The following is a 23472-nucleotide window of genomic DNA, read 5'->3' on the forward strand; positions in this document are numbered from 1 at the left end:
ATTAATACAACTGGACATGAAAATGATAACTGTGTCGGGCTAAAACTAGCAAAAAACACTTGCGTCACGCTTGGCGCTGCATTGCGCAGGGTGTATGATAGGGCTTGGTGCTGTTTCTGATACTATACAGGGTGAGGCAACTCATATTTTAGGACGGTGTCACAGAGCTGCCATAACTAAGTAGTTTAAAGACACCTTTAGTTTGTAATCTGTGTTTCACAATTGTCATTTCATGTTGCTCTGTCAGAATCACGTGCATCTGATGGATCTGGAGGAAAACTTCACTCTCTGGCTAGAATGGATGTGGATCGGTTGGCTGTACTTTTAGACATATGGACATGTGAAACAGAATTTCTGGAGCACAAAATACAGGTATGTGATGTGTGACTGCAATTCAGTGTAATTTTAATGATACTGTACACTACCGTTGAAATTTTTGGGATTGTTTAATGCTTTTAAAAGGAGCTCAGCCAGGCTGCATTTATTTGATCAAATACAGATTAAAAACAGTAACAATGTGAAATTGTTTTCTATTGTAATATATTTGAAAATGTAATTTATTCCTGTGATGCAAAGCTGAATTTTCAGTGTCACATGATCCTTCAGAAATCATTCTAATACGCTGATTTGCTGTTCAAGAAACATTTCTTATTATTATCAATGTTGAAAACAGTTGTGCTGCTTTTATTTTTGTGAAAACTAAGATACATTTTTCCAAGATGATTTGATGAACAGAAAGAACAGCATTTATTTCAAATAGAATATAAATGTATTTATGTATTTTTCACAATTTAATGCATCATTGCTAAAATTAGAATTATATATTTCTTTCAAATTACTTCCCCAAACTTTTGAACAGAAGTGTATGTCAATGAAAAAATGCCATCTTGTATTTACAGCTCTTGAATTGCTATTTGGAGGCGTATCAGCATGTCACAGATCCAGAGGAACAGTTCAGATTGGCTCAGGTCATCACAGATGTCATGCACAGAAGGCCACAGATTGATTTTACTGCTGGATATTTTGTTCAAGCTTACAGGGACACGATCGTCTGCCTCCACAGCCACCAACAGCTTATCAAACTAGTGCTGAACAACCATGTAACCAAGCATTTGCTGTTTAATCATGTTTAGCCCACCTAAGATGTCAGATTATTTTATTCTCTGATGTTTCCTGAACGTTAGATTGATGAGCAGCGGCAGTATCTGGAGAGAATATGGAGGGAGGGACAGAATGGTTGTCCTAGTGAATACGGCCTGCCACCAAACTGCATCCCTAAACATCTGGTATCAGTCGGTGGAAGCAGGTAAAGATCAAAATAATCAATCATAAATTCAGCATAACTCAAATGTTGACACTGTTTACTTTATTAAAGAGGACCTATTATTCTTTTTTCTTTTTTTTAAATATTTTCAACTTTCTTTAGTGTGTAATGTTTCTGTTTGAGCATGAAAACAGTCAGCAAAGTTACAAAGCACAAAGTCACTCCAAAAGGAGTTATTACTATATCAGTAAGCACTGTTTCTGAACTTCCTGATTGTAGTCTTGAGTTTTCATCTGGGAAAGTATGTCACAATATTCCTCATTTAAAGAATTTTCGTCCGAGGCCTTCGCAAAATAAATGAGGTGAGGCCTGGTTGAGTTAGTTAGTAGTGTGTTGAAACTCGCAGTTATGGTAAGGGGCGGGACATTTCTGAAACACGCTGGAAGCGGTTGACCAATCACAACACACTGGTCCAGCCGACCAATCAGAGAGCATATTGCCCTTTTCAGGAGGAGGGGCTTCATAGAGACCGAAACTAAACAGAGTGTTTCTGACAGACTGAAGAGAGGTGCTGCAACAATATAAAATATGTGACAAACCATGTTTTTTGAACATCTAAGCATGAAAACCGATTCTAGTAGGCCCCAAAAACAAAATCAAGACTTTGAAAAAGGGTGTAATATGGCCTCTTTAATACTTGTTTCTAGTCTTATTTAGCACAATACTTGTAATTCCTGTACTTTAAATAATTGAGCGTGACGCTAGCAATGCCAAATTCATGTGTTCGATTCCCAGTGAATGGGAATGCAATGTAAGTACAGTGGATAAAATCGTCTGCCAAATGCTTTATTCTAAATATAAATGACTGCATGTAATGGATAAAAAAAATGCAGACCTTTTATTCTTGTTAAATATGACATCACATTAAGGGATGCATCACAAAAAGAATTGCAAATCTTGTTTTAAATCTACATCTAAAAGTATAAAAGGCCAAACACTTGTTTTAGGGTGTGTCTTTGTGCCTTCTTTGCAGGCCTTCTTTGAAGAGTGTGTATTTTTTAGAGATACACCCCTCATTGTGTTTGGCGTCTCGGCTGTACGAGGATCTTGAACGGTCCTGTACTGAACTATTTGAGCTGCACAGAGCGAAAACACCATCTCAGAGAGTCAACCTTGAGCAAAGGCTCTTGAAAACGGCCCTGCATCGTTGGCACATGCTTGCAGCTCCTGGCACCACCTACAGTTCTCAGATCCAGAGAGACGTATGTGTCTTTTTTTTGTGCTCCAAATAAGCTGAGATGCCACTGTCAAACTTGCTATAAAGTTTAGGGGGGAAATAAAAGTATAAAAGTACTTTATTAATCTTAATGTATTGATGAGAGAAATTTCAGTACAGCATCAGCCAGACACAGCTTGTGTTTTGACTGCAATACTATCATATTGCATGCTCACTATTTCTTATTTAAATGTGTGCATTTAAATAAAAATGCATGTTTTATTTAAAGAGGGTCATGAATTGAGAAATAACATTTTCCATGATATTTTGACGCATAAGAGGTCATTGTACTATTAAAAATATCCTGTTAGTTTCAGAACTCAAAACTTCCTTGTTAGTCCAAAAACAGCTTTTATTGAAACCAATCTGCTCAAACGACTCGTTTTACATTTTGTATCAGTATGACGTATGTCATAGTGCGACGAAAGGCCGCCTCTGCAGAAGATCAACGCCTACTTCTACATCATTGCCTCTTTAGCCCCACCCACCACTTTCATGGATGTCATGTAGTAAATGCGAGACAGAGTGCAAACACAGGATTACTCACTCATTTTTTTTTAACATGCGTCACTATTGCCTTGTTTGTTACAGATCGTTTGAAATGTACTCACTTCACTGAATAGAATGAACAATGAATATAAGAAGCGATGGTCATTAATTCATAATTTGTTATAATTTGTCAACTATAACTATGGTAACTCCAAGTACTTTAACTTTATTTGCCATATAAATTGGTAAATGTTTCAACTATGTAACTATGTAAACACATTCTGTAGCGTCTTCGTTTCAATACTAAAATAATGTTATAATATACAATACTATCTCACAAATACATAAGGAATAAATATAAATAAAGATAATGAATTACCAAGCTGTCGCAGCGTTGGTATTTGAGGTGTAGGTTTGTCTTCTGATTCAGGGTCAGACTCTGGCTCAAGCATGTATAGTGAACATCGGAAGTTTTCAAAACAATTCTACGAGTGTGATGGCGGGGACGTTGAAAATTATTTTAATATGCAAAACTGTAACTCAATCATAGCAATGGGCGTTTATTTAAGTCTTGAATATGATGCCTATCAAAACAAGAGTGTTTCAAAGAGAGGGTCAAAAATAGCCTTATCTAAATCAGGATGTTTTTGTTGTAAAAATTTTGCTAACATTATTATTAGTGGACCTCAGAGAACATTCAAATGTATTTTTTAAAATGCAGTTCATGACTCCATTTAAGAGTATGCAAAGATTAACATTTTGACCAGTAGTATTCAACATTGATGTTGCATTTTCAATCCAGCAAGTGGCATCTATTTATCAACTAAGAAAGAAATAAATAAGGTTGTTCTGCATTATTTATCCAATTTTGTGTTAAATTTGTTCATTCATCCTTTAAGAGGTGCCTGATACAGTCAGTGTTCTGTATTGTTTCAGTTGTTCTCAGATGGGTTCATGGAAGATCCTGTTCTGGTCAGAGAGCTGGGAATGTCCGTTGTGAGATCTGCTGAGGAACAGGAGAGGAAACAAGGCAAAGACAGACAGCTGTTCATGCTGAAGATGTTCTGCACATTGTTAGAGCTCGTCACACTCCGTCACCGCATCATTGAATCAGCTTCAGAAACTGAACACCTGTCCCAGTTGAGTTGGAAAGCAATATTGCTGAGCAGTTCAAATTTTCCTTGATTTTTTTCAGTTATTGAAACTTGGATGCAAAAATGGTTCATTACTTAATTTCCACAATGGATGGGGCAGAAATAGCTTAAGCCCGTTTGGCAGAAATGACAGCATGCAAATGGACTGTTTAATTATTCATTAGTCAGAGAGGGTGGAAAATGATCATGAAAAATCTAATTATGTTTTTGGAACATAAGTGGACCTGTATAAAATGTATAATGTGGCTTGTTGCATTTTGACATTATTTTCATGACAGTTAAACATATAAATATATATAATATATAAATATATATTAGTGCTCCTAAAAATGACTAAATAATTGCATATTTTTCTGTAAAAAATCATACCTAACCTTAACGGTTTTAATATATTTTTATATTGTTATACTTTCACATTGAATCTCCAAATGAATGTAAAAACAACATAAAGATGATAGAATTTAATTATTTTTAATGCCATTTTTTTTTCACTAAGCACTATGAATCACTGATACTGCACTAATCACAGTACTGATATTGATGTCTCTATTAAATAGATTTTTTTTTCCTCAATATTATCCATTAATTATAGCCATTCAACATCATGGTAAAATTGAAAGCTATCAATTGTAACATTTAATAGGCTATAAAAAATAACAGCTTTTAATTTAAGTGAACTTAAAACAGTCTTCACATAATCCCATTGTAATAAATGTCACATTTAGCTGTACCTCTAATATATCAGTGGTCAATGCTAAGGATGTTTTCTGCCGGTTCAGATTTTTACCTACCCTGCTAAAATGCACAAAAAAAGTTATTGTTTTCATTGTTTTTGACCCATGTAACCTTGTAAACAGCACTTTTTAGGTTTAAAAGGTAAATATACAGAAATTGAATAATCAAACACTGCATAAATTATAAATTGAATATAGATTAATCCTTATTAAAGCTTAATAAAGTTATTCAGTCAAGAGCAGTGCTTGTTTAGGGTGTTTGTTCACAGACAGTGAATATGTGTATATACTGTACACACACAGACACACACACACAATTATATTTTATACAGTTACATTTTTTGCTGCCTTTAATCTTTCCTTCAAATGATGACTGAAAAAACAGCTGAAATGATCTAACTCTCAGCTGAATGTCTTTTGCTTTCTGTCATGTCGCTCTAGATTATATAAATCAGTGGCCAGAGTGATGGGCTTTGATGATGTTCATTTGTACATGCGGCCGGTGCAGTTTGAGTTTGCTGTGAGGAAAGAGACTCCAAAACAGCTTCCCGTGTTCATCACCGCCCTCCAGGACGACAAACAGAATGCGGACAGGTAAAAGTCTGTAGGACCAATATTGACCTGTCATGCTCATTATCAGAATCTGTTGATAGCAATGACATTGAACGCAGTGTAGTGTGTGTATAAGGTTTGTTGCAGCCTAAATGCTGTAATTAGTGGTTGCTTTTAAGGTTTGCATATCTATTACTATTTCACAATATATCACTAATAAGTCCCATTGCACCTTTGGTTCCGAATGTGTAAAATCTACTTGATTTTAGTTGATCCCATTCCCGTCCTGTTTCATAGGTTTGTCCCAAACAGCCTGCCTCTGTGTGTTCAGGAACTTGATGAGATTCATATTGGCAAATTTAGCTTTCAATCTAACGAAGCAGTTCTACAGGTAATCACATGATTTATAATTGTTATGCACATTATTTTTGTTCAGCATATGAATCATTTGACTTTTTGTCTCTGTGCATCAGCTCATGAATCAGTCCAGCTTGGAGAACCTGCATGTGGTTCTGGTGTGTCAGGTGGTTCAGAAGAATGCTCTGATTGGAGCGCTTAAACAAGCGTCCTTGTGCTATAGGATAGAGAAGCTGGATCAGTCCTCAGATCCAGATCTGCCACTGCAGCATGAGGGATCGACTTCCTCTGAAACCAGGAGACGTGCCTTTGCTACTAGAAACAGGTCTACATGCATGAAGAAAATTAAACTTTTCAGAAAGTTCTTAGTGTCGATTTAATGCAAAAGATAATCTGATTTTAAATACTTTATAGTGTTTTATCATTATGCTCATATTTTTTTTTCTGCCTTTAATTTATGTTAATTGAAATAAACAGAAATCACTGTTCTTACAGTTCTTAATTATATCCTTAATAGAAAATACAATGCTATGCTTTGTGAGATTCACCCATATGTAAAGTAATTTGGATATACTGTTTTATAGAAGCCCCGTGTGAAATGTTTGTTGTAATTCAGGCTTGCAGGTGCTTTTGTGTCCATTCAGCTGGAGAAAGTGGGAGTTCGAGATGAAATGCTGAATGCATTTATAAAGAAGAAAGAACAGACGAGTTCGCTGAAGCTAAGCTCTGTATGTAAGCGTTAGAGCTGCACGATTAATTGTTAATAATCACAATCTCGATTCAAACACCCTCACGATCTTATTCCTAAATGACAACGCTTTGTCTGTGTCTATTAAACCTTTGACAAACCTGTGTTGAATTAAACCTGTGTTTGCACTGCAACTGAGCCAGAGAGAGTATTATTATTTCCATGGTAGAAATATTCAAATTATCACAGAATTACTGGCATAAAAGTTTTTAGTTTGGATATAAACACTGATGTATATGGTAGCAAATAGAATAAAGTAAAACCCCTTTTGAAAGTAACTTAAAATAGAAATTTGTATCGATTATATAGTTACACCAGTAGGTGGCGACTAGTGGCTGATAAAAAATGTGTTTGTCATTGAATCATTCGTTCAAGAGATTTGTTGAAAAACGCTGATTCATCCAGTAATGAAACAAGTCAAGTCTTTATGAGTAAGTCATTGAATCATTCATTCAAACCTTTTTTTTTTTAAATATATTTTTAAATATTCTGTAGCAATTAACATTTTGTCAGAACCTCTAGTAAATTGCATGTTATTTTGTCTATTTAGAATTGTGGGAGAATCATGATCTCTATTTTAAAACAAAAAAAACATGCTTCTCTATCCAGAATCGTGCAGCTCTAGTAAGCGTTAAGAGAAAACTGATATTAACTGCTCAATTAAATGGAAATGTTCCTTATTCCTTCATTCTTCTCTCAAAAGGAAGAAGTGGCCAGGATCAAGAGGAAACTGATTCTGGAGTTCTGTCACAAGTAGGCTTAGTCACAGAATTATGTTTCCTAAATTTTTTATTTTCTATAAAAGGAGGAAATCACCCCAACTCTTTATATTACAGTGTTCTTTGCTCTAGCACTGGTTATGTCTCTTTCAGATTTAACACGCGCATGTCACAGAGTTGTGTCCGAGGGCAGGTTGTTGCTCTTTGCCACAGTTTCACCTCACTTCTCCACGAGGTGCCACATATCCGCGACAATCACTTTGTGATGGGAACACCCAACGAAACCAGATCAGACCTGCATCCAGAGGACAGACTGTGTCCTGATCCAAGGTGAAGCATATAGAAGAAAATACATACAATACAAAGAGTTCCAGTTTAATGTGTCGACGAACGATTTAGACAACGAATTTATGTGCTTAATGAGCTTAAAAACCTTTTGAGCTTCTAAACGTTTTGATCCTTTGGCTTTTGCTTAAATGCTTGAACATTTAGTTTTGTAGACAAATAAATTGTTTAACAAGTCATTTGGTTAATGCATGAGTTGGGCTGAATAGTGAATGATAAACAATTAAGTGTCAAAGGATGTCAAAATGACAAACTGGTAACTATTAAGAAACAAAAATAAAATGTACATGTATATTTCATAGTTTTGATGGTTTTAAAATGTGGAAAATAGTCAAAATAAACAAGCAAAGATAAAAAAATGCTCAAATGCATGCACGAAAAAATGCATAAATGCATGCAAAACTAAATGCATAAATAAATTCATACATAAATAAATATATAATCATTTCTTTTCACAATGTAAATGCCTTTCTAAATCAAAACTGTTTTTGGCTGTTCAGGACATTTCAGCCTCGTCCCAGAAGACTGTTAACAGCCGATGGAAAGACTCTAGTGAACCTGTGGTTCATCCCTCATTATACAGAAGTGCTGCTCATGTTCAGAACTCTGGAGGAGAAGGTGAGAAATGCACCTGTGACTAACATGGTATAGTGTCCCAGTTCTCATTAAAACACAGGGGCCCCAAAAAGTGTTTGCATATTTAAAGTTGAAGTATGTATTTTTTATGATTTAAAAAAAATTACAATCTCTTAACCCAGTTTATTGTTCATTGTTCATTGACTGCTATTAGTTTGCCATCCATGGGTTTATCCCCCCCAAAATTGTAAACATTGAGCCTCCCAAGCACCATCAGAACATTGAGAGTTTGCGGCGTGTAGCAGGCGGAGCCAGAGAGTCTGGGGTGTGGCTACTGTGGCAGGCGGAGCCAGAGGGTGTTTAGCTGGTGTGGGACCACGACTGATGTGTGTTACATGAGAAAGATATTCAGCTCCGGTTACAGAATTGCCAGCAAAAATTTAAAGATTAAACAGGTCATGAACAAGTCAAAGAGAAACAAAGCATTGCAATACTGTCCGCTACAATGGGTGCTTCAATACATCATCATTGTGCACCCACTGAATACCAGTTTATAATGTTTACTTTGACGTGTCCAGAGTAGAGGTAGAAAGCCTTAAACAGCTGTGGCTCGTCATGTTAAAAAATGCTCCCGGTGCAGATACGTACGTTGGATGGATTTATTATAAGCGAGATGCTTGCGTTCACGCTATTTAGAGTTTCGGTCTACTTTACTTACTCAGGACACCTAGCAACACAGCTACAAATATTTCTAAGATGTTGGACCTTTTATTGAGAGTAGCCTACTTTTACCTGTTGAGTCATGCCTTCACAAGCACCTTAGAGTTGTGTTTGTAGTGTTTGAGTTGGGGGAAGAGGGTTATTAACAGAGCAGTTATTGTAAGGGTAGATTTATCACTGAAAATGTTATCGTACTATGTCCAGTTTTTAAACAAGATTATGGTAAAATTGAACACTATGGCAACAGCTTTCTTACCTGCACGTGACTGTCGAGTTATTTTTGGATTCCACACGTCAGTTCTGCCTCTAACTCGAAAAAGAGCTCAGTCACCCAGGGACACAAGGATCATCTCAAAAATGGCCTTTACTTTAAATCTTCAATAAACTTGTTTCAGGCTTAGTTGGTTTACAGTGTGTTGACATCCATTCCATTCAATTTTACATGATTAAAACAGCTTTCCAACAGATGAACTTAGTTTGAAGTTAGATAAGTGACTTGAAACAGTAGTTAGCCATTTCAGTAGAAAAAGTTTCCTTAAATTCAAATTATGTTGATAACCTTCAGAAATCAGAATAAAATACCTGATTATAATCAAACATTTGACATCCTATGCATTAGTACATGTATACACTCATTTAAGTATACATATGAACCATATGCACTCTAATGCAACAATATCATACACAATATAAGTTATAAATATCTCTTATGGTTCAAATAACACACAAGATGGCATTTATCTGAATATAAATTGGCAATTAAGCTTGTTCAAACACTGTCACCTTACCAGCAGCGTCTCGGGTTGACTAATCACTGATGTGCATCCGATTTGTGTCATCCTCATTCACTCATAACTCTCTTCAGCCACGTAATCCTTTCCTCAGAAGAGACATTGTGCAATTGGACACTCATCATGCAGGCTGCTTAATGTGTTTGAATCAGCCGGTGATTTTTAACGGATGTAAGGATGTTCTTGTTACAGGAATGTCACCAGGCTCTTCAGAACACACTGCAGATTATTTCAGCTCTTCATGACATTGTCTATTACCTGGTGAGCTTTGCTCGGCTGGGGAATCCAAACACTTCCTTCAGTCCCGACAGCGCTCAGAGGCTCACAGCGGACTGGGGCGGCTTGGAGAGCATCGGTATATGATAATTCTGTAAAACAAACAGTGTGGCTCATATTCAGCTTAAAGGGGTCCTATTATGCTTTTTCACAGCTTGTTTTCTGTTACTTTTGTAAGCTCTCGCTTTTGTAAGATGGGTCAACACTCCCTAGGAAAATTAACCATGGTTTTGTGATCGATTACTGTTTGTATTACCATAGTTTTCCGACAAATATCACAATTAAATGGCGGATAACATTGTATTTATAATGTATAAGAAAATAACAAAAAACATACCACTCTGAAACGTCCTGTGAAATTCGTGCTTGTGTCTGTGCATGAAATCCGTTCTGCACGATCCTCTTGTTCATTAACATTGTCAGGGTCTGAATCAGACGTGAATTGGTTTGAAATTGACACCATCCTTATTCATATATAAACTAGAGCTGAACTCGCAGTGATGGAGGGCCGGGACATTTCCCAAACATGGGAAATGTTTCCCAAACATGATTGTGCCAATCACAACACACTAGGCCAGCTAACCAATCACAGTACATTTCGTATTTCGTAAGGAGGGGGTTCATCGAAACCGTAAACTAAACTGCGCGTTCGAGACAGACTGGGGAGAGAGGTGCTGTAATAATGTAAAATATGTGAAAAATAATGTGTTTTTTGACCAATCAAGCATGAAAATATGTACACCTACATTCTAATTCTAAACATTCTAGTACACCCCAAAAACAAAATCAAGACTTCGTTAAAGGGCATAATAGGACCCCTTTAAAATATACACTGTGCTGTTTTTAGCTGATATTTTGCGACTTCCAGCCCAGTGTTTCCTTACGCTCTGATGTTTGTCCAAAGGGGCTGAACTGTGGGACGTCCAGCGACAGATTGACTCTCTCTGTGAGCCCAGAAGTTCAGAGAATGTCGGGCGGCTCCTGCAGCTACACAGGGATGTGCTCTTCCTGCGCTTCGATTCCGCAGTGCGCTACATGATCAGGTGCTTGTAAATGACAGATTTCACTGCATTAGTCTCAATGGCAAATAATAACGTTTGAGATGATGTAGAGGAGAACTTTTGTGAAAAATCTTAAAATGCATGTTACTGTCACGTTTTGAGTATTCATGTCTGTTTCTAGGTTGGTTTTCTTGTTCTGTTAGTTCTGTTCCCTATCAGTTTGTCACCATGGTGTCTGATTTGATTAGAGTTTGAGTTCAGGTGTTTTTAGTTAATTAGTCTCATTAGTTCCTCTGTTTGCAGTGTCCTTAAGCTCTTTGTGTCTTTCTGTTCATTGTCAGTTCTACGTCGTGTTATGTTGGTTGTTCTGTTCATGGTCCTGTTATTCTTGAGTGTTTTGTGAAGATTTTAGTTTGTTCTTGAAAATTAAAGTTAAAGCTCCAGCACTTACATCCTGTTTCATCCGCTGACAGTTCAAAATTACAGATGTAACTTTGTTGGTTTCATACATTTTTATTTAAATGTTTTTATTTTTTGTACTTCCACTGAAGAAATATCCAGTGGTATAACTATAAGGTAAAAAAAGTATATTATAAAATAATATATAATCACATTTGAATGTATACAGTATTATTATTACAAAAACATTTAAAAAAAATTTCAAGGTAAAGTTATTTGTAAAAATATAATTAACATTTAGTTGTCTTTTGAAGTTTTTTTCATTTGACAACCTGAATTAACCTTTTAAAACACTATTCCCCCCCCCCTCAATTAACAGTCTCCAGGTAGTTACAGAAGAGAAGATGGTGTTGTTATATTAGTGTCAATGAGATACATAGTTTTCATTTTAATATTTCCTTTTACATTTTAATTTGAAAGTTTTAGTAATTTTGTTGTGTGTTTTTGTCTTTTTTATGTTTTATTTTTAAAATGTCGGTATAGTTTTTTTTTGTTTTTATAAAGTTAAACCAAATGAAAACGCAGTATTTCCGTTCTTGTCTCTTCACAAGGGAGGCGTTCCTCTCCTCTGGAAACCTCTCGGCCTATCAGAGCGTGAGTGAAAACATGAGCCACGCCCTCCCTATCATGAGTGACAGCGCGCTGAGAGGAGCCAGTTTCCTCCCTGTTCCTCAGCCGTTAGATCCGGCCAGCCTTCAGGTGAGAGACCACCAGGCCTGTCCAGCATCTACATGCTCATCCTTCACTAGTGTTTAAAAGCATCACAGAATGTACTTCATGAAGTTGGTTGATTCCAGCAGGTTCTGCTTATTTTATATGTGGTTTCAGGCCCAGAAATGGTATCCATGGAGATCTTTTCTTGCAATCCATGGATCGCACCCTTTCATCATATGGGACGTCTCGCAGATTGAGCATTACATGCAGGTGTGTAACTTTGCAAATGCTTTTTGTTTTTTAGTCTTCATCTGTTTTATTAGCATTAAGATCATGCAATCCTTTTTTTTTTTTTTTTTAGCTCTGCCTCTGTGATCTGAATGACCGCTGTAGAATGGAGGCTAATGGGGCGATACTGGGCGTATCTTTGATCATTGATGATGTGCTCAGTAGTGGAAGAGATGCGGCACCCCTCCGGCCACAGACCACAGGAGACCCCGACATCACCACGACATCTGATAGAGAAGTACTTAGAAAAATTCAGAAATTTAAATGAAGCCAAACGCTACAAGAAGTTAAATTGGAATGAAAGGAAGAGAAATTCAAAGAAACAAAATAGCCTGGAGATATTGAGATGTTAATCCTGCATTCATGTAGCTCAAACAGTAGAGCATGTTTTTAACAACACCAAGGTCATGGGTTTCATTCCCATGGAATACAATGAACTAAAATAATGTATACCTTAAATGCAGTGTAATTCACTTTCGATAAAAGCAAATACAGTGATCTATGTATATTCAGTTTGCTCATACATCTCTGTTTGGTGAAGCACATTTATCTCATTGTCATCTTTCAGGTCCTTCATGAAAACATGGGAAATGAGGAGAGAAAAATGGAAGTTGCATCTAAAACTCAAGACCCCTTACATTCCCTGATGAACCAGCGGGGTTTTTTACTGCTCTGGAAGCAGATGGAAGTTTTTAAAGAGAGCTGGACTCAACGACAGATGGGTGTTGAGACAATAAACAGCCCTGCACAGTTTAAACACTTCTCTCAGCTTTACAGGTCATAAACATTTCAGCACTATTTCAAACACTCACTCTTTCATAATAGTTTGTGGTGAAACAAATATGTATGTGTTAACCTGTCCCATGATCTTGTGTTTTAGGGTGGAAATTTACTTTCCCAGCATGCAAGCTCTGGCCCAGCAGATGGAGAAGGAGAAGGAATATGAGATTGTGCTATCTCAGACTCAGTCTGTCCTCCCACCACCTGGAGCAGCAGAAGTTGACGTCAAAACATGGCAGGTACTGTATGTGAACCAGGGTTATTATCATTTACTAAAACTCAATTTAAGTTGAAATAAAATAAAATATAAATATTAGATGAAAACCGGAAAGGATGCATAAAATGAAATAAAACTAAAACTTAAATAAAAATAAATTGAACCTATATAGTAATATTAAAAAACAAATAAAAAGGACAAAAGAACATTAAAATATTTAAAAAAAAAATGAAAATAAAAAATGAAAAAATAAAGACAAGCTAATTCTAAATATTAATAAAAACTATAATAGTATATTATTATAAATTATTATATTATATAAAGTTGACTCACTAAAATGAATCACTGGAAATTAATAAAAACGTAACTGAATTAAAATGGAAATAAAAATAAATTAAACCTAAATAGTAATATATAAAAAAAGTAATAAAAATGACAAAAGCACAAAATTACTAAAAAGAAAACTGAAAATATTGATAATATTCATAAAAACTATTAGTACAATAATTTTAAATTAAATATAAAGTTGAAGTACTAAAATTATTAACTATAAATAAAAAATAATAAATTAAATCTAAATAGTACTATTAAAAAGACCTAATAAAATGACAAAAGCACATAACAAAATTTCTAAATGTTAAACTAAAATTAAAATATAAAAAAAATACTATAATAATAATAATAATAATAAAATGCGAAGATGATGTGAACCTTTTTTTTTTTTTTTTTTAGTTTGAAACACTGGGATCTATAAAGCAAAGATCTGAACAATAATATTCTGTGGCTATGAAACCAAACAGCCATGATGCGTTCTTAAAAGTAAAAAAAAAAAATTATACACCCTTAATAGTCAGGCCGCCTTTGACATTTCATTGATGTGATTATTTTGATTGATATCTTTGGCATAGTCCACATGAGACCGGTATGTTTGCTGTGTTTGTTGTAGTTACTGAGACTCTTGGAGATCACGGAGTGTGACATGATCCGAGCGCTTCAGAAGAGGATTAACAGTGAAGTGACTCTGGTGATGTCGGAGCGCTTACGGCACGACCCGGGACTCCCCACAGGTACACAGCAGCCTCTGCATGAACCCAGAGGAGATCACAGAGCACTATGGGAGGGAGGACTGGGGCTGGGCTTGATTCTCCCTGGAGGCTGTCTCTTGAAAGACAATAAACTTCATCACAGCTGTCCTATATTTAGGATATTATAATATTTTCATCTTAACAAAACAGCAGTCCTTTCTAGAATGTGTTGCTTTGTTCATCCCAAACTTCTGCTGTCTTCACATGTAATGAAGAACTGTGGAAACGGCCGTCAATGAAACACAGTGTCTCTCTAGAGAGACCTCAGATTGTGGAGGATTTCATCCAGCGGTTGATGAACGGTGCTGAGGGTGAGACCGATGGACAGGTAAATATTTCTCACTAAAAACAAAGGTTCCTAATAGGGGCTTTTCACAGCCATGCCATTGAAGAACCATTTTTGTTCCCCAAGGAAGCTTTCAGTAAATTCAGTTATTAAAAGAAGCATTGTTTCCTTAGTGTGAAGAACATTTTAAAGTGCCTCTATTTTAGTTATTTTAAAGGTTCCTAATTTAAAGGTCTTCTATAATAGGTTTACATGCACCCAAGATCCAAAATCACCTCTTTTCTCACAGTGTCTGAAACGATTGATAAAGGATCCAGTCTCTCTAAACCCCTACTTTCTGAGAGCCTCCTGTGATCTGATTGGTCAGATGGCCCAGTCTGTTGTGACTGTTGGAAACTAAACACCCATTACCATTTCTGAATTTCAGCCTTGGAAGATTTCCTCACTAGGCCTGTCGCAATAATTACTATATCGACTTATTGCACGATATATCTTGACATGACCTCAAATTTTAGGTGTCACGATATTTTGCCCATTATGCTTATATAAAAACGAATGTCACCAACATTTTAGGCGATCACGCTGCCTCTGTCATCTCATCTGCTCTTTGTGTTTTATACAGTATATAATATGTGACCCTGGATCACAAAACCAGTCATAAGTCGCACGGGTATATTTGTGGCAAAAGCCAACAATACATTGTATGGGTCAATCGATTTTTCTTTTATGGCAAAAATCATTAGTATATTAAGTAAAGATCATGTTTCATGAAGACATTTTGTAAATTTCCTACCGTAAATATATAAAAATTGATTTTTGTGAGTGAATGCAGCACAATCGCAAACATAAATGGACAATTTTAAAGGCGGTTTTCTCAATGTTTCGATTTTTTGCACCCTCAGATTCCAGATTTTCAAATAGTTGTATCTCGGCCAAATATTGTCCTATCCTAACAAACCATACATATTTATACAAAGCATATTTATTCAACTTTCAGATGATGTATAAATCTCAAGTTCAAAAAATTGACCCATGTGACTGGTTTTGTGGTCCAGGGTCACAATATCACATGAGTAGCATTGCAATATGGCTCTGTATCAGCATGGCTGTGATTGTGACAGCGTCTTCCCGACATGTAGACAACACGCACCAAACTCCTCCAGTTTTAGCTACAACTACAGTGTTTGAGGGCAGGTAAAAGTAAATGTTGTTACTGGGCATCCAATAAAGACTATAGGCTGGCATTATGCAAATGTGTTACACACCTACGTAGGTTCGTGCAGGAAGTAAGACTTGATTTACAGATGACTAATTTCAGGCAGTTCAGAATCTTTTCTTTCTTTTAGGAGACAATAACTGCATTTTTAGTGCACTTTGATCTTTAAAACTTTGCAGACCTTTTACATTCACAAACAGCTATATTACCCAATGCATGAAAGGTAGTATCCAAAAAGCATAATAGGGGCACTTTAATGTGCAAAAGTAAATGTGTAAAAGTTTCTAGGGATGTTAAAGGTTCTTAATGGAACCATCAATGCCAATTCAGAACCGTGATTTTAAAGAGTGTAGCGTTTCAATCGATTCAATCCCCTGACCGATATGCCGTGTAATAGTCTGAAATATAAATATGAATTGTTTTCTAGGTGATGTTCTCCAGCACTCATCTGCAGGAGTGTTTGACTGAACTGGCTTGTACTGTAATGAGTCGTGAGCGGAGCGTCTTCCAGAGCTATTCTCAGTTTTATGAGCAGATCCTTCAACAGCAGGAACAACTACTCTACCAGAGAGAGCAGGTACTGTACGTCTAGAAATTTTGGGGTCGGTACGTTTTTTTAAAATGTATTTTAAGTGTCTTATGATCATCAAGACTGCATCTATTTGATCAAAATACAGTAAAAACAGTAATATTATTAAATATTATTACAATGTAAAACAACTGTTTTCTATTTGAATATGTTTTAAAATGTGATTTATTCCTGTGATGCCAAGCTGAATTTTCAGCATCATTTCTCCAGTCTTCAGTGTCACATGATCCTTCAAAAATCATTCTAATATGCTGATTTGCAGCTCAAGAATAATTTCTTATTATTGCCAATGTTGAAAACGGTCATTCTGTGGGAACCGTGATACATTTTTTAGGATTCTTTAATGAATAGAAAGTTCAAAAGGCACAGCATTTATTTGAAATAGAATATTTTTGTAAATCTATTAGTGAAGTGAGAGATTCAGCAGAGCTGCGGCAAGATGCATGTATCTTTCTCAACTGTGAACAATCTGTTTCCGCAGGACATTAAAGAACTAGAAGCCGAAGAAATGCAGGCCAGTGACCCCTACAGAAAGGTAAACTCGTGTTTGTGCATATAGTACCACCGTCCTTCTCTGCATGATCAGTAAACATGTCTAATCTCAGGTGGCGGACGTGTGTCGGGGGATGATGATTGACATCACGGCTCTGCGTGCCAGAGTAAGTCAGCTGGAGGAGGAGAAGAGAAGCTTAGGTCAACATCTCAACCTCAAACACAGAGAACGCTATGACACGCTGGTCCGCCAGCTCTTTTCCTCATGTGTTCTTTTGAAGGTGTGTAAGCCTGATCTGAAGACCCCATCAAATGCTCAGACATGCATAGGTTTCTAAATCCATTTAAATTCGATTTTTTTATTTCATAAAATCATTAAAACATGCAATGGTTTGCGTGACGTCAGCTGGCTCAACTCTCTGTGCCGCCCACAGTCACGTCTTGACAAATACCACATGAATATGGACCAAGATGTGCGACAGCTGGTGAGCAGCGTGAGGAAGGAAGGCGTGGACAGAATCATCAAACTGAAAAATAAATTGTCCTCCACTAATGATAATGAGACCCTCATTCACACACTTCAGGAGGTGAACTGCTAGAATGAGCTTTGTTACAAAGGAGTAGTTGTTGTTGTTGTTGTTGTGTGTGTGTGTGTGTGTGTATCTATCTATATATATTTATATGATCATATTTTCTTGGCATTACTGTAATGTGAAAAAAGATCACTTTAAATTGAACATATATAAAGTACAGTTGGAAATATAATGGTATATTTTGTTACAAATTTGATTTATTTTACTTGTAATAATAAGAATTATTATTATAATTCTGCAATGTTCTGCTGTGAAACCCTGGGTTTGGCCAATCATGTGGACGTGAGATGAGTTATTGTGTAAAACCGAAGTTAGATGATCTGCTTCACAGAAGTAGAATAATAATTATAATAATAATTGTGTCTGTGCAGGATAATTTTCATTAGTATATTAAAGATTTACATTACAGTAATGTTATGTTGGGGGAAATGTGCTTAATTGTCACGAAAATAATGTTGAAATGCAGAAAATCGAAATTGGTCTATATAAAATCAGTTTGTTTTCTTTGTGCAAAATATCATTTCCAATTTTTGTCAGATTTTTAGGGTGAAATGTGACTTGGAACGTTCTTTGCGGTATTGATCCTACAGTATTATCTTTGTTTTATTCAGAAAGAGGTATTAGAAGATCTTCATGCAGAGAATAGCAAGCTGGCTGGGCTTCTGTGTAAACTGAGAACCTTTAGCCACTGGAGGCTGGTGGTCGGTCAGGAGAAACTGCAAAAAGAGCTGCTGCAGTGGCAACTGGTATTAATAACATGTTTAATAATCCCAGGCATTGGTTCATCGTTTCTCTTCCTCTTTTGCCTGTAGTAATGCTGAATGTTGCTCCTGTGTGTCCAGAATGAGGTGTCATGTAAAACTGAAGCACTTAAATTGAAGATGATCTCAGAGCAGCAGGAGATTGTTCAGAAACAAGAGCTTGATGCTGTGAAGGAGGCCATGCTACAGTATAAGAGCAACTATGAGCAGATCAGGAGACAGATCATTCAGCAGGTACGACCCTGAGCCTTCTCATCTATATGTCCATTCTTTGGTGAAGACAAAGACAGGTATCTGAAATATACTGTTATTATGATGCTTCCAGAGTGATGTGGATTAAAAATGAACTTAGTTATGATTTCAGTCCAGGATTTTAAAAAGTACTGAGAAATTATACTTAAGTTAAAGTATAGTTACAAGTATAGTTAAGTATAGTTTACTCAATTAAAAAAGTCTAAGTACCTACCCCCCAAAAAAATCTTGAGTGAAGTAACATTTAATTGTACTCTGTAGTCAATCATTTTATCCCTTAAAACTCTTCTTTTATCACCAAAATGACATATTTAAAAGTTTTTTTTCTTTGAAAAAAAAAAGTTCTTCATGCCTTAAAATAGCTTGAATGTAACTCTTCACCCTTGCCTCATTTAGCATACGCGGTTTTATGAATATGCAAATTAGCTCCACTTCCACTCACACACCAGCGCAGAGATCCACTGGTTGGCGACAAGGTAGTTTGTGACGAGAGACTGTCTTTTGAGAAAATACTCAGCAATGGTGTTGACTTACGAATTTTCACATGGTTTGTCTTAAAGCATATCAAAAACACCACAGAGACATATATAAACAATATTTTTACCACAGGGGGACTTTAAGTATTTAAAAGTTGGAAAATGTTTTTGCCAAACCTGCCAATGCCTGGTGACTTAAGAAAATTTACCGCCCATAAATATTTTTTTTACCAGCCTTGAAACTATTTATGCAAAAGCAGGCAGTTATGACACCAAAATTGTAGGTGCCAAATTCACAATTTTCAGGTACAGAAATGAAGAAGTTAGAAAGTAATCAAATATAAAAAAAACACTGCACACACTGTATAAATGCAACATAGATTAATCCTTATTAAAGTTACAAAAGTTATTCAGTCAAGAGCAGTGAGTGATTTTTCTTTGTCTTTAGTTGTTTGATTAACTTTAAGGACACAGACGGCAGTAGGTTTATTAGGCTGCTGTCACTTTAAGAGCTAATGCACAGATCCAATTTATTGATACACATGCACTTTAGTTCTCAACTGTTTATGTTAACTTAAGACATAACTGAAGACCTGAAAAAGAGTTCAGTTCAGTATTTGCGTGCTGTCTGAGATGCTTTGTATGTTTGATGTTTGATGTGGGAAAACTTAGCACACAGCGAGTAACGAATTGAGTTCCCTTTTGTGTCTTATTGTGCTTGAATATTTCAATTGGCGAGGCTTAAAGTCACGTGACGATGCAGCGCTGGCCCGTCAACTGTCCCAAGCGTCGTTGACTTTTGTTTACGTTCATGTTCCCACAACATTGCACTGCTAGAATTTATAAAAATATTACTGGCCAACAGGCGACTGACAACATTTCATATACTCGGCAACACCAATTTTTACTGGGATTTGTGCTTGGCGAATGTTCATTTTAGGCACGGTCTAGAACACAGCAGATGTTAAAGTAAACCAATATCCTGAAACCTTATTTTCAGTTAAAATTTCCAGCAGATGATTTTACTGTGGTTTGAGTTTTGAATATAGTGATTTTTTGACTAATAATCAATGCTAATCATGAACTCAAATTCATCCATCTATAGCAGCAATGGTTATTATAAAAACACATTAGTATACTTCAGAGTACGTCTGAAAGGAATAGTTCACCAAAAAAATGACCATTCTGTCATCAATTACTAAGCCTCATCTTTTGAAGTCATATTAAGATAAAGAAAAATACTTTTCTTAGGGAAAGTAAGAACAGATAAAAATGTAAATGTGTACCCCTGAATGCAAAGGTGCTTTGGAAAAAGGGTAAAATGTTATGAGAAACAATTTAAGGCTAAATTAATTCATGTAGACTTAAGTCTACATGATATTGTAATGGAGTAATCTTGTAAATGTAAAAGTTCAAGTATTCTGTCTTAAAGGAGAACTCCGGTCAATTTTAACATTGAGCTCATTTTTTTGTAAATTTGGAGTGCTGTCAATACAGAGAACAACGACAAAAATCGGTGTTGCCTACACCGTGTTATCCTCTTTTTAAAATTTGCACCCTGTTGACTTCAATGGGGCAAGTTTTAAACCTGCTTTTAGCCTCTTAACATCCTTGATGTGTCATTACAAGTGCACAGGTCATGTGAGTGATTCCTTCAGAGTGAACACGGGTGAATCTGACTGCAGTAGATGTGCAAGATATGAATAAAAATGATATTTATTTAGCCAGCGCTCATACCTGTATTTACATCCTGTTTTCGGTCGAAGTCCATAGTAATCGATTGTCGAGTTCACGCACATGATCATAGGTACTAAACCAATGCGCTTGAACTCGACAATCGATTACTATGGACTTTGACCGAAAACAGGATGTAAATACAGGTATGAGCGCTGGCTAAATAAATATCATTTTTATTCATATCTTTCACATCTACTGCAGTCAGATTGACCCGCGTTCACTCCGAAGGAATCACTCACATGACCTTTGCACTTGTAATGACACATCAAGGATGTTAAGAGGCTAAAAGCAGGTTTAAAACTTGCCCCATTGAAGTCAACAGGGTGCAAATTTTAAAAAGAGGATAACACGGTGTAGGCAACACTGATTTTTGTCGTTGTTCTCTGTACTGACAGCACTCCAAATTTACAAAAAAATGAGCTCAATGTTAAAATTGACCGGAGTTCTCCTTTAACAGAACTCAAGCGAAGTACAGATTCCACAACATAATACTAAGTCTAGTAGTGAAGTATAGTAGACACCTCTGTTTCAGTCTCAGAAGCTGCAGGACGTGGAGCATCGCTTTACACGAGACGCACAAAGCCGACAGGAGCTGGAGAGCCTGAAGAGGCAGAGCCTGGAGCAGCTGCAGGAAGACATGGAGGATAGAGAGAGTCAACTCAGGACTCTGAGCGCACAACTCGAGAAACACAGCAAAGAGACGGAGCTACGACAACAGCGCAGACACAAGCAAATCAAACAAGCGAGTCCATAAAACCAACTTCACCGTTTCATCATCAAAATGAAACCATTTCAAATATTGTTAAAGTCTTGATTGTAAAAGAGCACTCTTAGAAAAAGGTTCAATGGGGTTCTACCCAGACAGCAACATAGAGTCGATCTTACACACGTGCCAGATGTGGGCCAAATCTGGGCTGACACCATGTTGCTGTCTGGGTATATACAGTAGGACCCACCCTAGGGTTCTTGAGATAGTTTTAAAGAACCTTTTATGCCAAAAGGCTCTCTATAAAGAGAAATATCTTAAATGATTGCATGTTTAAAGGGTTATTTAATTGTTTTTTTCTAATTGGTGTTTACAATCTACTGAATTAAAAATGAATTTGGCGCTAACAGTGGGTCTGATTCCCAGGGAATGTATTAACTGATGAAATGTAAACCTTTACTGCAATATTAGTCGTTTTGGATAAAAGCGTTTGCCAAAAGCAAAAATGTTAATGATTGTATTTTGAAGGTGAGAGGTCAGCTTCATCAGGAGCGGAGCCTGAAACATGAGGCGTTCCAGCAGGTGGACAAACTACAAAGTCAGATGCACAATTTTGAGGCAGCATTGTGTAAATCTACATTCGCTTCAGGTGCTCACAATAATACTGTTTTTATTGGACATTTTTAGAATTAAGGAAGCATTTTTATTCATATCAATTACTTTTTCATGCTTCAGGACGCCAAAGCTCCTCCTCAAGAAGGCTACATTTAAGAAACGCATCGGCAGGTAAATCAATTTTCAATTTAAAGTACTTTATTTGCATGATTGAGTTTACAGTATTGCCAAAGCATTATACACAAAACAAGTAATGACAACAAAAATATGCAATTTAACAATAAAAAATATTAATAAAAACAATCTAAAAAAAATAAAATATATAGTATATTAGTGCTGTCTAATTGATTAATCGCATCTAACATTAAAGTTTGTGTTTATTTGTGTGTGTGTATATATATATTTGTGTGTATACTGTATACATATATACACAAATATATGTATACACAAATATTATATATTTGTGTATACATATATTTGTATATATATGTATACACAAATATATATTTATATATATATATATACATACACAAATAAGCAAAAACTTATGTTAGATGCGATTAATCGATTAGACAGTACTATATATATATATACAGAGTCATTTTCTCTGTATCTTTTTGCATCTACACAAAGAGACTTGTTGTATTGCAGGTTTGCTCAGGAACAACTCAGTTATGTCTACAAACAGTTGCTTTATAAACATAACCGATGACCTCAACACTGAATCTGGTTGGATAGAGTCTTGGACACCTCTGGATAGACCCAAAACAGTGAGTTAATTGATTCTGTAGTAAAAGTCATTTAACATGCCAACCATTACAGGAATAGTTCACCTAAAGATTAAATGATTTCTTCTTCATTATCTCATGTCTTTCCAACCCCTCTTGACTGTCCCTTTAAATACAATTCTGATCATATAACAAAGAACATCAGTTATGTGGTATGCATTTTTTTTTTTTTACATTCCATTGTTCTAATTCACAGAATTCCAGTCGTCTTCGTCTGGACATTTCAGAGGCGCTGTTACCCAGTCTTCCTGATGGAATCGCATCTTCTAACCACCAGTCATACCAGAATCTTAGATTGGGTCACAAGTAAATGATCGGAAACCACACAAACTGACACCTTTTGAGACTTTTATTGATAGCGATTGTAGAGAGAAGACAGGATATTAGTGGAGAGAACGGAGGTAGTTGGAAGTTGGATCTGAACACGTCTTCCACTTTTACTTGTGTCCAGACTCCATTCTAACCTAAATGGCCCT

The 23472-nt window shown here is 36.1% G+C and overlaps 1 protein-coding gene across 3 annotated transcripts; it reads left to right on the forward strand.

The window, feature by feature from the left end:
- The first annotated feature begins 73 nt into the window (after positions 1-73).
- Positions 74-23331, forward strand: LOC307148674 (coiled-coil domain-containing protein 162). Of its 3 annotated transcripts, none has more exons than XM_079854363.1 (33): positions 74-131; positions 248-372; positions 900-1100; positions 1185-1306; positions 2298-2526; positions 3966-4168; positions 5359-5511; positions 5767-5860; positions 5943-6151; positions 6443-6554; positions 7278-7327; positions 7447-7623; positions 8139-8256; positions 9918-10080; positions 10906-11044; positions 12013-12160; positions 12290-12385; positions 12477-12641; positions 12972-13180; positions 13284-13422; positions 14347-14467; positions 14701-14813; positions 16415-16564; positions 17058-17111; positions 17182-17349; positions 17503-17655; positions 18273-18407; positions 18504-18656; positions 21405-21629; positions 22122-22242; positions 22329-22379; positions 22860-22978; positions 23193-23331. In XM_079854363.1, the coding sequence occupies exons 1-33, from the start codon at positions 95-97 to the stop codon at positions 23304-23306; spliced, it is 4566 nt and encodes a 1521-aa protein (XP_079710489.1). In that variant the 5' UTR covers positions 74-94; the 3' UTR covers positions 23307-23331. The 3 variants fall into 3 exon arrangements, with proteins under 3 accessions (XP_079710489.1, XP_079710490.1, XP_079710491.1); XM_079854364.1 differs by having other exon boundaries at positions 21420-21629; XM_079854365.1 differs by lacking the exon at positions 21405-21629.
- Positions 23332-23472: the final 141 nt, after the last annotated feature.

Source organism: Squalius cephalus (assembly GCF_949319135.1).
Source record: "Squalius cephalus genome assembly, chromosome: 20".
NCBI classification, from domain to species: Eukaryota; Metazoa; Chordata; class Actinopteri; order Cypriniformes; family Leuciscidae; genus Squalius; species Squalius cephalus.